Below are 17,363 nucleotides of genomic sequence, written 5' to 3'. Positions count from 1 at the left end.
CTACGTCATCAGGCATGGTCGCCTTTTTTCATGATAGGAAAATTCTGAAGAGAACAAAACATTTTGAAGGCATTATCAAAATTTGACTTATCATTTGCAGAGAACAGATATTTCACTAGTGAGGAGAAATATTTTTCTCACACTGATCTTGAAATGTGAAAATAGCACAAAAATAAGAGAAAGTAATTTCCCAGACTGTTAATAGAGGCGGCAGAACATACCTGTACATGATTACACTCCGATGAATTGTTTTGTGATACATCTTCTGCTGGAGGACTAGAATCTCTTGGTTCTACACTTACCAGTTCTTTGTCTGAAAAAAAGCACATAAAGCCATTTAAGCTAGCTGAAGTGAGGGTTGTGGAATTTATTCCAAGTAAAATAAACATATAATGATGGTTACATATTACAACAAAAGCCGGACGTAATTAACAAATTGCTTTTTTTCATCAGCAGACAATTAGTTTTCTTGTTTACTTGACAACGGTGCTAAAACCATTAGAAATACAACTTGAAGACTTATTGCCCATTTACTTAATGTCCAAAACATCAATTAAGTATGGTGCATATAAATGAAAATGCCATTGGAAAATAGTCATGCCATGAATGGCAAGATTTTTTAGTCTTGCACCAGGGACACTTCATGTACAGATAACAGAATACTATTGTTGAATGATTCTGTTCTCAGACTTCCTCTTCTTTGGTCTAAACAAACATAGTACTAGTATACATATTTTTTAAGGGGCCAGCTGAAGGACACCTACAGGTGCAGGAATTTTTCGCTACAATGAAGACCCATTGATGGCCTTCGGCTGTTGTCTGCTCTATGGTCGGCTTGTTGTCGCTTTGACACATTCCCCATTTCCTTTCTCAATTTTATTAATAATTAAGTTTGAATATGCTTTGAACTAGCTTCTAGTAGTTGTGATTAAAATTAGTGACCCTCAAAAAAGAGTATTCACTATTGGCAAAGTCCATGCTTTGATAAGGGAAACTCCGAAATTTCTGATAAAAATCACGAAGTCCTGTTGAACAGTTCAGAAGCAGGTAGAAATACAAAACTTTGACGACCATCTATAAACAGACACATAGAAAGGGCCTATATTTTGTCAATGGGTTTGCCCTCTCTTTGAGGGATATCCCTATTCACAAATGTAAAGAAATATATTTTTACTGTTTGATACAATTTCATGTAATCTTATAGTTTCAACAACCTTTATAATCTGATAGAGATGTCTAATTATTCATAAGCTTCTATATACCAAACAATTACTATATCTTTATTACACAGTCTGAAGGCCGTACAGCGACCTATAAATGTTAACTTCTACGTCATGTACCGTTTATGTGGTCTCTGGTGGAGTTGTCACATTGGCAATCATATCATTTATTCTTTTTCATATTACTTAAAATTTGTCAGTTTTAATTTCTTTAACAATTAGGTGTGATCAATTTTAAAACGTTAATTAAATTTCTTTAACATATATACATCCCCTAAAATCAAGCCAACTTAACTTATAACAATCAGACTCTCTTACGTTTTTACTTACACAGTAACACAATTGAATTCAATAATGCATTTTTTTTAAAATAATTGACTAAATAGTTCAAATTTGAAACAGTTACTTACAATTCATGTCAACAATGATATCGCCATCACCTGATAACTCATCCATATCAACTTATATAAAACACTATAATCCTTTCATTACAGTCATTCAACGATTCTTTTATTTGAGCCTGATCAATTTTTCTGAATATCCATTTTACATTAAAGTATCAAGTTGAAGGACTTCAGTTCAGGAAGTACAATAAAAGGTAGGATCAGTTGAATGTTTGAATGCATGTAAACCAAATACTAATCAACAAAATCCTCACTGACAGATGCATATCTATTTTTGACATATGATCTGTTCTAAAATTAGACTAGTTTTTCCCACAACACTGTATGGAATGCAATCAGGCTATACTCCTTATCTACATAAAAAATCATTGAATGTGTGGGTGTTAACAAACAGGCTTAGAGTACAACTTTATTATACAAAGTGAGGAATAGTGAAAAAGTACATTGAACCATAGTCTTAACAAAAGTCGTGTTCATTTTTCATTCACAAAAAAAAAGTATCTACTCAAGAAACATATATCTTTATTCTTCATTTGTTTGTTTGTCTTCATTTATTAGAATTTAATTAATAGATGTATGTTGCAATGTTATGTGAATTCTAATGGTTCTCATTAATAAAAGTGAATAAAAAGAAATGCGGGGGGGGGGGGGGGGGGGGGGTAAATGTCAATGAAACAGCAACCAAACAACACAAACAAATAATAGATATTTCTCTTTATTTCCATACCATGATAGAACCAGAGGCTCAGTTTCAATTTATGTTAAGAAGAAAAAAAGATTGATTGTATAAAATGGAAAATCATCAATAACTTTGCCATTGGAAGACATTACAAACATTGCATGTAAAGAAGCTTTATTTGTTTTAAAAAGTGAAATTGCCTAAGAAGCTGTTTTCATATAATTCCGATAGAGTCATTAACCTTAATTCCATGTACTTTGTTATCCCCAAGCTTTTTTTTTGGAAAATTGAAAGTTAATGTAAAATCAGGAAAATCAGGAAATTAAAAAAATTTCCTCATGGTTTGTTGCCATAGTTACTTGCTTGATGTGAAATTTTTTTCTATTTTCTGAATATGTTGTACCTTGGTACAGCATTGACAAATTCAGGAAGGTATAATCCATGAAAATAAAAGCATCACAGTAGAGAGGTGAATACAAACATAGGATATCACAAACCAATACACAATAAAATTGAGAATGGAAATGGGGAATGTGTCAAAGAGAACAACCCGACCATAGAAAAAAATTGTTAAATTATCTTCATCAGACTCAAATATTTTATATAAACTTTTAAATTACTAATAAGCAAGACATGCAAGATGAATGAATATAATTTTTAACAATACACAAAACGAAAGTGGGATTTTGCCTGGCATTATTGACCCTATGATTTCCAACAAGGCTGTTCAAACAATAAATAGATGAAAGCATAGAACAATTGGCATAGTGCTAACAGATCTTGCTAGCAGCAATAAAACAGCATCAATGAGAACTGTAGTAACAGGTTGTATGATTCCATTATCATGCTAATACTTAATTATTTTATTCCTTATTTCAAATTGTAACACCATTTATGGGGCCTTGGTGGCTTAAGTATTTCATCTTCTGTATCACTAGCCTGTCAACACAGAGGTTTCCATTTTGAACCATGCACATGACAGGTCACATGACAGGTCACATGGCAGGTGCATGTGACTCTGATTCTTATTGACTAGGATTGCAAGTTCTCATGCTGAAGGTCAGAATGATTCCCTCAAAGCTTCCTCCACCAATCAGAATTGATCACCATGAAATAGCCAATAGTGCTAAACACCAAATCAATCAATCAGTCAGTGACACAATTATAATACAAAATCAAATACAACCACTGACTATCTTTACCAATACAAACGATCATGTTCACCAATATAACCACATTTCATAATCAACAGTACAACCACAGATAACGTCCACCACTGGTCATTAACATAATACATATCAAACAAGATTGTTCACACTTTTAACAGCTTCCAAATTCAAAGATGACAGCAAATTGGGTTTGCCCTTAAAGATCAATCACAGCAATTTAAACCTTAGTAGTCTCAAAATACAATTTGTTATTAGGATAACATTGTGACTGTTTAGTGTATATGCAAGAGACTTGTTGATGTATTACTATGTGGGTGTTGTTATAATATCACAAATTTCATCCTCATTGCCAAGATAGTACATCAAGAACCAAAGAAATTATCTCTGATGTTGTCTAAGGTATGCAGAACACAGTCACCTTGTTTTATGTTTACTTTTAGAGTATTCAACCTGCCAAAATATCTCAACCTTTCGCCAAAAAAACCTATTACAAAAGATTATTTTTTTATATAAATTTCGAATTAGATTGTCAACTTGAGAGTGCTAACAACACAATTTTCCATATAAGTAATATTTTCAACGGTCATAACTTTTTTTAAAATAGTTGATTGGCAAATAACAGATATAAACTGTTTACATTAATACACCTTATCGCTAATCCTGGCTGACCAGGCGGCTTGAACCTTTGACGCATACAACAATCACTTTTCCATTGTGGCGTCAGATATTAAAATTTTACGGGAACCTGTGTGATATCTGGTAATGGCGGACAAATAGCGATAAAGTGTATTTCATAATGTCTGGCAAACGCTGAACAAATGAGACTGTTACAATGCATCTTTTCAATATAATTAATATTTCCAAGGGACATAACTCTTTAGAAATTAGTTGATTGGCACTAAATTATTAACTTCTCCAACACAAGTTGCTGATGTAATTTTTTGAGATAATTTATAACAATCTGGACAGGAATTTTACAGGAAGAGTGTTTAAACAAACAGATTCATTAAGTACCATTAACCCCCTAAAAATTCAACTCTTAATGTGTCTAACGCAATGCATGTACTTACATTTGTTATTGACCTGAATCTAAAACATTAACTAAAACTACTTTATAATCAAAGACTTTTAATTGGTCTTCATATATATCCTTATGTCTTTAGTATACATAAATTTTCTAATATAAAAATCAGGAGATATGAAAAGATTGCCATTGAGACAACTATCAACCAGAGTCCAATCTATTTGACTATAGGTCACAATATTATTGTTGATACCATGATTGTAAAGTAATTTTCAAAGAAAAATAAAGCAAGCAGACAGAAGTCTACAACTGCAAAGATAATTGGCATATGGGGATGAAGTTTTTTCAAGTGATTATCTTGTTCTAATTTTTTTTACCTTATAATGCAAAAGTTTAACAAGAATACTGTCTTTTGAAAACCATACCCCTCTCAGACTAACACATTTCTACTTTCAATGAATGGTAAAATCTCGGTCAAAACTGAATTTTGACATATAATTTTTTTATACTGTCATTCTAAAGAACATGTGTACTAACTTTATCATAAAATAAGATGTAAACACAGTTTCATGGTTAATTACCATAACCCAAAGACTTAATCCTGAAATAAGACAGATGAATGGTCACACAAAAAAGAAAACATAATGTCCTCGTAGACAGGGCATTAAAAAAATTGTTATTTTGTACAAATGCTATTTTTGATATGTTTATTATTGGATAAACTTTGTTGGTGCAAAGAAATCATGCCTGTTCCTATGACCTTAGTGTTCTCAGATGATGTAACACATGTACAGTATAGTATTGAAGCCAATGACAGTAGAAGTTTCTGATGATAGGATAAAAGTTATGCAATCTACAGCATTTCTAATATATATGTTAATTGCTTTTTGCAGTGAGTAGTACATTAATACTACATATACCTAGAAAATTCCAGAAATTATTTGCTTGAAGCATTTTAACTTGTCCTATTGTGTGCTGGGCTTCAACATAAGAAAAAGTCAAGTCAAAAAGGTTATTTTGGGTTTTTTAGTCAATGCATGCACTATGTGTTTCCTGTCCTAAAAGTTAATATAAATCAGCAACTTTTCACTGAATTTGATTAGTAAATGTAAAAAGAACCTTTTACTAACTGTTAAGTCATTGTTCAAACAAAAGGGCAATATCAATAGTATTCCTTGAACATTGTATGATATATTGATTGATTGATTGTTGGTTTTTTAACGTCACTTTTAAGCAACCACTTTTGGACTATTTCGTGGCAGCCACTTTTTATTAGTGGAGTCCCCGGGGATAACCACAGACCTTAGATAAGAAAACTGACAACCCTAGTCAATTATAATTGGAGTAGAGTGCACCAGCACAAGCAGGTTTTGAACTCACAACCTCAGTGTTGACTGGCTAGTGATTACAGTAGCAAAACTACTTAGAATACTTGGCCACCGAGGCCCCTTGTATGTGTGATGTATAATACTAGGTATAAAAAGTCTTTTTTCCTACCTGTAGTGATAGTGGCATCTGACTGGTCCGATCCAGGACTGGTTTCCTGTTCCTCTACATCCTCAATCTCTGACTGTTTCCGCAATGGAACTTTGTTATTTCTACAGTCCACTTTTTGGTCTGTTGCCATGGTCATGTGGAAAAAATAGTCTGAAATAAAAACAATAGAAAATCATGATAAAAATGTCTACATTTTTTTATTCTTTCTTAAAATTCAATCAACAACAATTAAAAAAACATCAAGAGTGTCATGTTTAAAAATACATGTATTGAGGATATAAAATACACATCCCCAAAAAAGATATAACTTATATATACTGTCGCATCATCCTCATAAAAAGTAGTACAATTTACCATAAATATTGTTTTCTAAAGGAACAAGTTCAGAGGCTCCTGTTCTAGTCATGTATGACACTTATAACCTACTTCCTATAAAATCGCTATTTAATTTATAAGTTGAAAAATTAACACATTTTCTGTACAAGCAGATTTCTATGTTAAATGTTATGATATGACGCAAAACTATAACTTGGGATTAAAAAAAACTGTGAAAACTAACATTTGAATTAAAAGTCATAAAGCAGAATATATTATCATTATATCAAATACAGTTAAAAGTTTTAATAGAATGTATTTAGATGCACTTTGCAGTGGCCACTTATCAACACTGCATAACTTATTGATCTAGTTCTAAATTGTCTTGCCGACTGATTTCACAATTCTACATGTTTTAAAATTGTTGCCATATTATTTAGCCACCACTTCAATTTACAAGGGATAAAGATGTGCAGGTGCTCAGTAGCCCAGGCTTCTGAATTTTGGACTTGGGTCCTTTAATTTATACTGAATATGTCCATGGTGCTTATAATAATCTTTTATTGTGAGGCAATTTGGGCCCAAGTTTTCCCTGTACAAAGAACATTTTTCAAAGAAAAAACCATTTTGCATATCATTATAGGTACTAAAGATATACCTAAAAGATTTGTTCAAAACTTAGGAGGTTATGAAACCTTGTAAATATTATGGAAAGTACAAACAGATGACGTCAGAAAAACAAAACTTGTGAATTAAATAACCAGATGCTTCTCTAGAATTCACACTTTTTATATCCATAACTTTGAAGTATTAATTTTTTTAGTTGTATTTTCAAATAATAGTTTTACTTGATAATTTGTTTTGGAACAAATTTGCAAAAAAAGAGAATCATTTTTTATATTTTAAGAGGATAGTTATAAAACTATTTCTCCAGTTTATCATTATGGCAAGCTTATGGGAATCAAGCAAAAACAAATTTGAAAAGACTTGGGCAAAACCTTATATATATAAAATCATCTGGCTTGAACGTGTTTATTTTTTCTACATCTTTCAAAAAGACAAAAGACACAAAGTACCAACAGCACCTGCATACAGATGTATGCTCTATAAACATAGCGAAAAATAAGGATAAATTCTCAATTAAGACTCCCTTCATGCTTTTTTTTTATTATTAAAAACTTTCATTTGACATTGATGCAAGTTGCATACTGTGAAAAAAACCCACTGAGTTGACACCTCAAAGGGGTATATCTACTTCTTATTGGAGTCATCTGCAAACCATTGCTGACAATTCTCAATTTATTTAATGTCCAATGTTAAAATATAAAAAGACAAGAAAACCCACTTAAAAAATGTTCATATTTTTATATCAGATAAATACGGATGGTACTAAAATGGTTGATGCAAATTAAATTTCCAGATTAGGAAGCTTCTGCCTAAAAAGGCGATAAATGATCAAAACATTTTAAATACCACTACTACGTCAGCAGACAGAACACGTCACAATAAGAGTTTATTTTTCTATGATGTGTATTGGATCAAGCTTAGATTCATTAAGAAGTCCACCCACATGATGTCAGAATGTTTCAGTACTTCCATTTATAGAATTCATTGCACATCAATATATATTGTACAATCAAAACAAATCCTACGATTTTCTTAAGACTATTTTTTATATGAAAAAGACACATAATTAGACTAATTAGTCAAAAATAATCCTAAGATTATCTTAAACTATTTTTTATATGAAAAAGACCCATGATTAGTTATTGGCTAATTAGTAAGAATTTATCCTAGAATTATATAATCATATACATAAAATTTATTGTATATTGATTTTAAACAACAGAGCACTTAATTATCTTGAAGATCGAACCGAAACTATTTTCAATCTTTATCAAATTCAACAAAAACATACATTGACTTAATCTTGAAACAAATAATATATGTGATTGTAAATTTCAAAGAATAAACCAAGTGTTTTAACTTTGATTTCAGGTATTCAAGCAGTTAGTAACTAATAGGATGTTGCATAACAACACAAAGGAAGAAACTGCCTTTAAAGACAAAAACATTTTTTTTACATGAATCAAACAACAGTCCATATAACAACATTAACATTTATGAGATTAAGTGGGAGATTTTGATACAATGCGTTTGCACCCACTACATTTTGAACATTACATAAATGTCTGTCAATTAATTTCAAGAATTCCAATAAGTCTACATCTTTTTTCCAATCTTGTATTTTGATGATCCGTTTTATTAAGGCTTTAGTATATATTTATGATTCAACCTCCATACCTAAACCATAACACATAATTAAGCTAAAATAAGAAAATCAATTCCTTACTTATTTAACATTTTCATTGTATTCATGATCATTTATCCTATTTTCTTTCAGAATTACTAAAATGAACATTTTTTTTGTAACCACTCATGAGTCAGTAGCATTGTCAGTAGTTGTCTCCATATGTTAAAAAATGTAAGTCAAAAACCTTGTCAGAAATTGTAACCATCTGTAACCACTTGTAAGTACAGATCCTTGTCAGTAGTTGTCACTATCTGTAACCACTTGTAAGTACAGAGCCTTGACAGAAGTTGTCACTATCTGTAACCACTTGTAAGTACAGATCCTTGTCAGTAGTTGTCACTATCTGTAACCACTTGTAAGTACAGAGCCTTGACAGTAGTTGTCACTATCTGTAACCACTTGTAAGTCATGAGCCTTGACAGTAGTTGTCACTATCTGTAACCACTTGTAAGCACAGATCCTTGACAGAAGTTGACACTATCTGTAACCACTTGTAAGTACAGAGCCTTGACAGTAGTTGTCACTATCTGTTACCACTTGTAAGTACAGAGCCTTGACAGTAGTTGTCACTATCTGTAACCACTTGTGAGTTCAGAGCCTTGACAGTAGTTGTCACTATCTGTAACCACTTGTAAGTCATGAGCCTCGACAGTAGTTGTCACTATCTGTAACCACTTGTAAGTCATGAGCCTTGTCAGTAGTTGTCACTATCTGTAACCACTTGTAAGTACAGAGCCTTGTCAGTAGTTGTCACTATCTGTAACCACTTGTAAGCACAGATCCTTGACAGAAGTTGACACTATCTGTAACCACTTGTAAGTACAGAGCCTTGACAGTAGTTGTCACTATCTGTAACCACTTGTAAGTCATGAGCCTTGACAGTAGTTGTCACTATCTGTAACCACTTGTAAGTCATGAGCCTTGACAGTAGTTGTCACTATCTGTAACCACTTGTGAGTCATGAGCCTTGACAGTAGTTGTCATTATCTGTAACCACTTGTAAGTACAGAGCCTTGACAGTAGTTGTCACTATCTGTAACCACTTGTAAGTCATGAGCCTTGACAGTAGTTGTCACTATCTGTAACCACTTGTAAGTCATGAGCCTTGACAGTAGTTGTCACTATCTGTAACCACTTGTAAGTACAGAGCTTTGACAGTATTTGTCACTATCTGTAACCACTTGTAAGTACAGAGCCTTGACAGTAGTTGTCACTACCTGTAACCACTTGTAAGTCATGAGCCTTGACAGTAGTTGTCACTATCTGTAACCACTTGTAAGCACAGAGCCTTGACAGTAGTTGTCACTATCTGTAACCACTTGTAAGTACAGAGCCTTGACAGTAGTTGTCACTATCTATTACCACTTGTAAGTACAGAGACTTGTCAGTAGTTGTCACTATCTGTTACCACTTGTAAGTACAGAGCCTTGACAGTAGTTGTCACTATCTGTAACCACTTGTAAGTAAAGAGCCTTGTCAGTAGTTGTCACTATCTGTAACCACTTGTAAGTCATGAGCCTTGACAGTAGTTGTCACTATCTGTAACCACTTGTAAGTACAGAGCCTTGACAGTAGTTGTCACTATCTGTAACCACTTGTAAGTCATGAGCCTTGTCTGCATTTTCACAATCTAAATCCACCCATAAGTTAGGAGCCTTGTCATTATTTGCAACCATCTAACTCACAGAACAGTCATGAGCCTTGTTAGTAGTTGCCACCATTAAAAAAACTCTCAGTCCTGAGCCTCAATAGCAGTAGTCACACACCATCTTTACTCATGAAACAGTCAAGAGCCTTTTCAGTAGTTGTCACAATGACTACTCATTAAACAGTCAGGAGCCTTGTCAGTAGTTGTCACTTTGTATGCTCACTTGTCAGTAGTTGTCACCATCTATACTCACTAAGCAGTCAAGGGCCATGTCAGTAGTTGTCACCGTGTATACTCACTAAACAGTCAAGAGCCTTGTCAAAAGTTGTCACTATCTATACTCACTAAACAGTCAGGAGCCTTGTTTATAGTTGTCACCATCTATACTCACTAAACAGTCAAGGGCCATGTCAGTAGTTCTCACCGTGTATACTCACTAAACAGTCAAGAGCCTTGTCAAAAGTTGTCACTATCTATACTCACTAAACAGTCAGGAGCCTTGTTTATAGTTGTCACCATGTATACTCACTAAAGAGTCCAGAGCCTTGTCAGTAGTTGTCACCATGTGTACTCACTAAACAGTCAAGAGCCTTGTCAGTAGTTGTCATCATAATTACTCACTAACAGTCAGGAGCATTGTCAGTAGTTATCACCATCTATACTCACTAAACAGTCAGAAGCCTTGTCAGTGGTTGTCACAATGTAATTTTTTTACCCACTAAATAGTCAGAAGGCTTGTCACTAGTTGTCAAAATGTTTTCTCACTCAACAGTCAGAAGCCTCGACAGTAGTTGTAACTTGTCACTATCTATACTCCCATATCAGTCAGAAGCCTTGACAAAAGTTGTCACTATCTATACTCACTAAACAGTCAAGAGCCTTGTCAAAAGTTGTCACTATCTATACTCACTAAACAGTCAGGAGCTTTGTCAGTAGTTGTCACCATGTATACTCCCTAAACAATCAAGAGCCTTGTCAGTAGTTGTCACCATGTATACTCACTAAACAGTCAGGAGATTTGTCAGTAGTTGTCACCATGTATACTCCCTAAACAATCAAGAGCCTTGTCAGTAGTTGTCACCATGTATACTCACTAAACAGTCAGGAGCCTTGTCAGTAGTTGTCACCATGTATACTCACTAAACAATCAAGAGCTTTGTCAGTAGTTGTCACCATGTATACTCACTAAACAATCAAGAGACTTGTCAGTAGTTGTCACAATGTATACTCCCTAAACAATCAAGAGCCTTGTCAGTAGTTGTCACCATGTATACTCACTAAACAATCAAATGCTTTCTCAGTAGTTGTCACCATGTATACTCACTAAACAATCAAGAGACTTGTCAGTAGTTATCACAATGTATACTCACTAAACAATCAAGAGCCTTGTCAGTAGTTGTCACCATGAATACTCACTAAACAATCAAGAGACTTGTCAGTAGTTTTCACAATGTATACTCACTAAACAGTCAGGAGCCTTGTCAGTAGTTGCCATTATCTATACTCACAATTCAGTCCAGAGCCTAAATGTGTCACTGGTTATCTATCACCAATGTTTAGTAGTCCTGAATGAGAAGCCTTGACACTTTCAAATTATATGTAAACTAATATTGTTACAAAAGCGCATTCAATGATTGATTCTAGACAATTGCTCTTTGTAATGAGTAATTTATGTAATCTAAGTGATAAAAGTGAATTTGTCTAAGAAATAAGAAATCAATATGTTATTTAATAGTAAAGAAAAACATGTTTACTTGGATGACAACACAGGTAAAATTTACCACAAATTGATGTAGAACAGGTGATTTAAACTAAATTAAAAAGCAGTTTCAGAACATACAACTAGATATGACCACAAATCAACCCATTCCCAGAATTTTGCAAAATATCAAGTAAGGTTATGAACAGGTATAAAAATTGTCTCCTGCATTTCCAGAAAAATGCATGACAAACATAATCAAATTTAATAGAAAAAGTGTTTCTTTTATTTATCTATGAGACACAGCTATGCCCTCATTTGTGATATGAAAGAGTAAATGTACTAGTTCAAACTTACTGACATTTTGTTCTCTTGCATGGTTGTCAAATTCATATGGATTTACGATTTCCTGATAAAGGTAAGTCCAGAAAAGTGCTTCTGACGGTATTCTAACAGACAAAATTTATAACAGTTCAAAATACAATTTGGCATCAGTACCTGCTATTTTTTATTAACTAAGAAAAGTGTAACAAAAAATATTTTTTGAATAGACAGGCAGTTGGACATGGTGATTACATTATAGCCCCACATCTAGTGTGCACAAAATATCAATTACAAGTGATAGTGGATTCTGTTTACATTCTAATTATTTGATTAATTCTCCTGTAACTTTCTTTTTCTTGCTATTGCCAATATTTCTGATCTTTGATAATTGTAATAAACCTAATATCTTTCTTCCACTAAATTACTATTGACCCAGCAATTTACAACATATCAACATTTCTATGACATTTTCAGTTGATAAAACCATCTTTATCAGAAAATTAATGATTTGCTTTCTTTGATAATATTTTGTTTTGTTTCCAAATGAATTAATTGATTCAATACTAATACAATACCTGTAGTTCTATTTCAGTTGATTAAATAAATAGATCTTTTTAAAATTACAGAAACCATTACACATTTGTATTTAATGTTCTGGTGGAAAAGAAACAATAAAAACATGATGTAACTGTTGAATAACAGCTTGATGCATGCATACATGTTTTTTGTATTTTGCATAAAATCAATTAAGAGATATAAAAATAAATAGATGTGGTGCATGCTTGCCAATGAGATAAATATCCATAAAAAAGAGAACTTTGTAATCAATCACAAAACCTATAGTGTAAATTATGCTAAAACAAACTCTTGTAAGACTCCCTATACTGTAAATATAGAAATAATTGGGATGTTTTTATTATTGCGAAAAATGCGACAGGGTTATCATTGCAATAATTAAAACTCACATTTTTTTTTATATGAATCAAAAGGGATTTTTCTGAATATCGTAAAAATTGAAATTGCATTTCAGTCTAAAATGACAAAATTGCAATAATAAATGCAGGCAATAATTGTCTACAGTAAATACATATTCAAAAGGGACATTCTTACCAATGGCCTGGGTTAAGCTTCAGACTACATGCTTCTAGAAAGGGACAGGCACGTAAAGAATATATCATACAGGAATATGGAAGGAGTTTATATGTTTATAAAAGCTCAATCCTCATCTTATGATTTATAACATAGTACACAAACGCCCCACTTCCACTATCATTTTCTATGTTCTCTTTTATTTTCAGTGGATTGTGAAATTTGTGTCAAAACTCTTTGGCATTGAAATTAGAAAGATCAAATCATGAGAACATGTGATCTAAGATTCAAGTTGATTGGACTTCATTAAAAACTACCTTGACCAAAAAACTTCACAGACGGACAGACAGACAGAAGTACGGATGAAAGGACACACAGACCGAAAACATAATGTCCCTAAGTGGGGAATAAAAAAAGTTACCTTGCAACTGATTTTGTATAAAGACTTTATAAGGTTTTTTGGATAGAAATCAACAAAATTAAAATACAAGCATGACGTCCGGCATGGAATTACTGTTTCGGACTATACTTTGTCCTAACCTACGTACACAGTCAAACTACAATACAAATAACTGGGCACTTTTTTTTCTTACTATCATTATGTAGTTTAGATCTTTGCCTTAGAAAAACTTTCTGATTAAGAATGTAGAATCTTGAAATCTATAAATACTGCTGTCTTTTGTTTTAATCTTGTTGGGTTGCTTGGTTCAGCTGTGTGCACCAAATCTCTTTTTCTTGACATTGATATAATTACTGAAGCCTAGATCTAGTAAAGCTCTTTTAATATCCTCACTGAAGACATTTGTATTTCTGTTTATTAGATCCATCATGTACTAGCTATACAGATACATGGAGTTTGGTCAATTAGTTCTTTTCAAAACTAACAAATCCATAAAATTAGCATTTTCTTTAGAGTAGACTCTGAGACTTTAAATTATTATCTAATTTTAGTACAAATAATTTAATTTCTTACACTAATTGAAGAGGTTTTATAAAAGAAGCAACGTTTCCATCGATTCATCAAAAAAAAAATTGGTCATAGTAACCTACTTACTTACATAAGATTACTTAATTGGTCCCTAATGTTATAACTCTCCCTAATCAAATTGTCTGCATTTATCCTCAAGTTATGTTGATTATGAGCAACAGAAGTGGTAGTTTCCTTTATTGCTTTAATATATGTGTTACTAGCCTCTATATAGGACACAACCCCGTTACACTGCTTTAAATTTGGAAAAAGAGAAATTGTTGAATCAACATATCTATACTTGTAGATTTGTTGAATCAACATATCTATACTTGTAGATGAATTACACTTACACTTCAGTCAGTGAATACTCCTTAAATAGCTACCAGAGCTAATGAAAATTCCCTCAATACAAGTAAGGAGACACCTCTATCATAGGACACTACTTATAAAGAGAATGGGCTTGCCTGTTAAAATTTGTTAAATTATATCCTGTAGTTGCATCATAGGACTGTCATAATTCATAATATTACACTTGAATGAAATCTTAATAAACAAACTTACAAGTGCATTTTATAAAGTACTTAATGTTACCTTTACTTTAAGAGGCAATCATTATTTTAAACAAATGGGGAATGTGACCATGGGACGCAGATGATGCCCCGCTTGCATACTGTATAAGGTTAAATAGGAGTTTAGGACATGACTGAAGAACGGTAAAAGTGACGCTTAACCCAACTTTGTACTTAAACAGAGTTTTGTGGTAATAATAATTGTGTATCAGTTCCATAAGATTTGGTTGAGGCAAACTGAAGTTGGAGAACGGAAACGATAAAATACAGCAAGTTTTCCATTTGTAAAGGGGCATAACTCTAGAATGGTTAAAGTGACACCACCAAAATTTATTCTTGCTCTATGTTTTGTGGTAATAAGCATTCTGTATCAGTTTCATAACATTTGAGAAAAGGGTAAAACTCAGAACATTATTTAAATAAGGATTCACATGACATAATTTTTTGGATGATGGAAGGGGGCTGTGTACCCTCTCCACAATTTTTTTTGAAAACAAGTCAATATAGAAATCTAACAACTAACCCATCCATCAATAATGGAATCAAAATACAAATTTAAGAATCATAAACTTCTATTTAAATCCTGCAACATTAACATACTTGCCTAACTTACAATAACATACAGACTTAAATCCTCCAGTCATGCCACATAACAGTTTATTGTAAGAGGAGAGATGTCTCAGATTTATGTGTATATTTTTGCTTCCATACCATAAACAGTTTCCTGGTGTCATAACGATCAGATGTTGTGTCATAATAATTGGTGTTTTACAACAATAAATGACCTATTAATATCACTGTCGTAATTATTCCTCTTATGACAACATTATCATTTTTTTTACTTTTCAATTTGTTTCCCTATTTTCTTGTATCAAATTGCATTATATGTGCAGACTAATTTGGAGGATAATAAATTACTCAGCCAGCTATTTGTCATTTCATTCATTTTTGTGCATATTTAACAAGATATGCGAGGGTCCAATTTTCTGTTTGTTTTTTAAATGAGTACAAATGTACTAAAGGTGAATCAGTGGCGGATAAAGAAATTTTCATAAGGGGGACTACTGACTGCCATAACAGGGGGCCTGCTCCAGTCATTCCCTAAACAGGGTTAAGTGTTTTTCTGGTTTTGACCTTCACCTGGAAGCTAAAATCAGAACCAGGTTTGTAGAAACATTAGCATTCAGACCAAAAGACACCTAAAATGTATAGTCAAATTCATCAATGATTAACTTTGCCTCAGGGAGTAGGAACCAGAGTTTCTTAATTTGTCAATAAGGAATTTAAGAATAATAAGTTATAAATCATTTCAGTAATGAAGCACTGACTTTACTGAGCTGATGAGACATAAGATGACAAACGAAAGATATTTATAGCTTCCTGAAAGTATATTCATTATACAGTGTGATTTCATGTTATAGTATCGTCAAGATTGCATACTTCATTAAAACACAGTACCCTGGTGATAATTTCCCTGTTTGTGGTACCCCTCAAATATGCCATTCATCAAAACTGACTAGTTTAGACTTGGGTCATCACATTTGTGTCTTAACTTACAAAGCTACCACTGTCAGGAATATACCATACACCCATTACCTGTCAAATCAAACTAATAAAATCATCAAATCATTGTCAGCTATTACCTATTCACTGTTACCTGATCAGGTGATGTATAACTAATTAGCAATTAACAATAAATATGTAACATTGAAAAATTCCATTTAAGAATTCTAAAAATTGTTGAGATGCTTGAGATGGGTCCTGGCCTTGAGTGATCATGTGACCTTCAAAGTCTACTCAAAGAGTATCTTGGCATAATGCTGCTGTCGCATGCATTGCTAGATAATGGAATTTTAAATATGAATATATCCATCTATGGTCAGACCATTGATAAAGATAAAATGTAGGAAGAGGGCCAAGACCTCAAAAAATTTAGTTCAACCATACCAAATATTCACATTCAACTGAGACCAGTGGTGAGAAGAGTATAGAAGACTACCAAAATTCTACAGACAAGGTTCAAGTCTTGGGTCTGACATGTCAACTAATACATATTGGGGTTTAACTAATGTGATTAAATTCAAAACCCTCTTTAGTTGTATCAAAGATTTAACAAAATGTTAAAATAAACATTGTATGTGAAATAGAAGGTATAAATGACAGAAAACTAGGTTTTTATTACATTAATCTGTGTCTTTGAACAAAATCTTGCTTTACATGTACAGCAGTTCACAATCAGACCCCATATAAATTGTCTCCGAGGTGAAAAGCTAATTCATTTATTTAAAGCCTCTACATTGAACCTCCCTTATTTTCTTCCAAACGTGACAACATAATACAATATACACATGTACAAAGATTGGAGAGTATTTCAGTCTCCCCGATTATATTAGGTTAGGTCCTTCACAATGCAAAGATAAGAAGAAATAGACACCAATTTCT

The 17,363-nt window shown here is 32.8% G+C and overlaps 1 protein-coding gene across 10 annotated transcripts in view; it reads right to left on the bottom strand.

The window, feature by feature from the left end:
* Nucleotides 1-17,363, bottom strand: part of LOC139511679 (cAMP-regulated phosphoprotein 21-like) — a 75,114-nt gene that overhangs the window by 24,148 nt on the left and 33,603 nt on the right. For 7 of the 10 annotated variants that reach the window (XM_071298686.1, XM_071298688.1, XM_071298693.1 and 4 more), the window contains exons 3-4: nucleotides 5,994-6,143; nucleotides 222-313 (exon numbers count right to left, since the gene is read on the bottom strand). In XM_071298686.1, coding sequence (XP_071154787.1) covers nucleotides 222-313; nucleotides 5,994-6,129 — 228 coding nt within the window. In that variant the 5' untranslated portion in view covers nucleotides 6,130-6,143. Of the gene's footprint in view, nucleotides 1-221; nucleotides 314-1,630; nucleotides 1,978-5,993; nucleotides 6,144-17,363 lie in introns of those variants that run through there. The other 3 variants (XM_071298690.1, XM_071298692.1, XM_071298696.1) reach the window with 1 other exon arrangement.

This window comes from Mytilus edulis, chromosome 2 (assembly GCF_963676685.1).
Source record: "Mytilus edulis chromosome 2, xbMytEdul2.2, whole genome shotgun sequence".
Lineage (NCBI taxonomy): Eukaryota > Metazoa > Mollusca > Bivalvia > Mytilida > Mytilidae > Mytilus > Mytilus edulis.
This window is presented reverse-complemented; position numbering and strand designations above follow the sequence as displayed.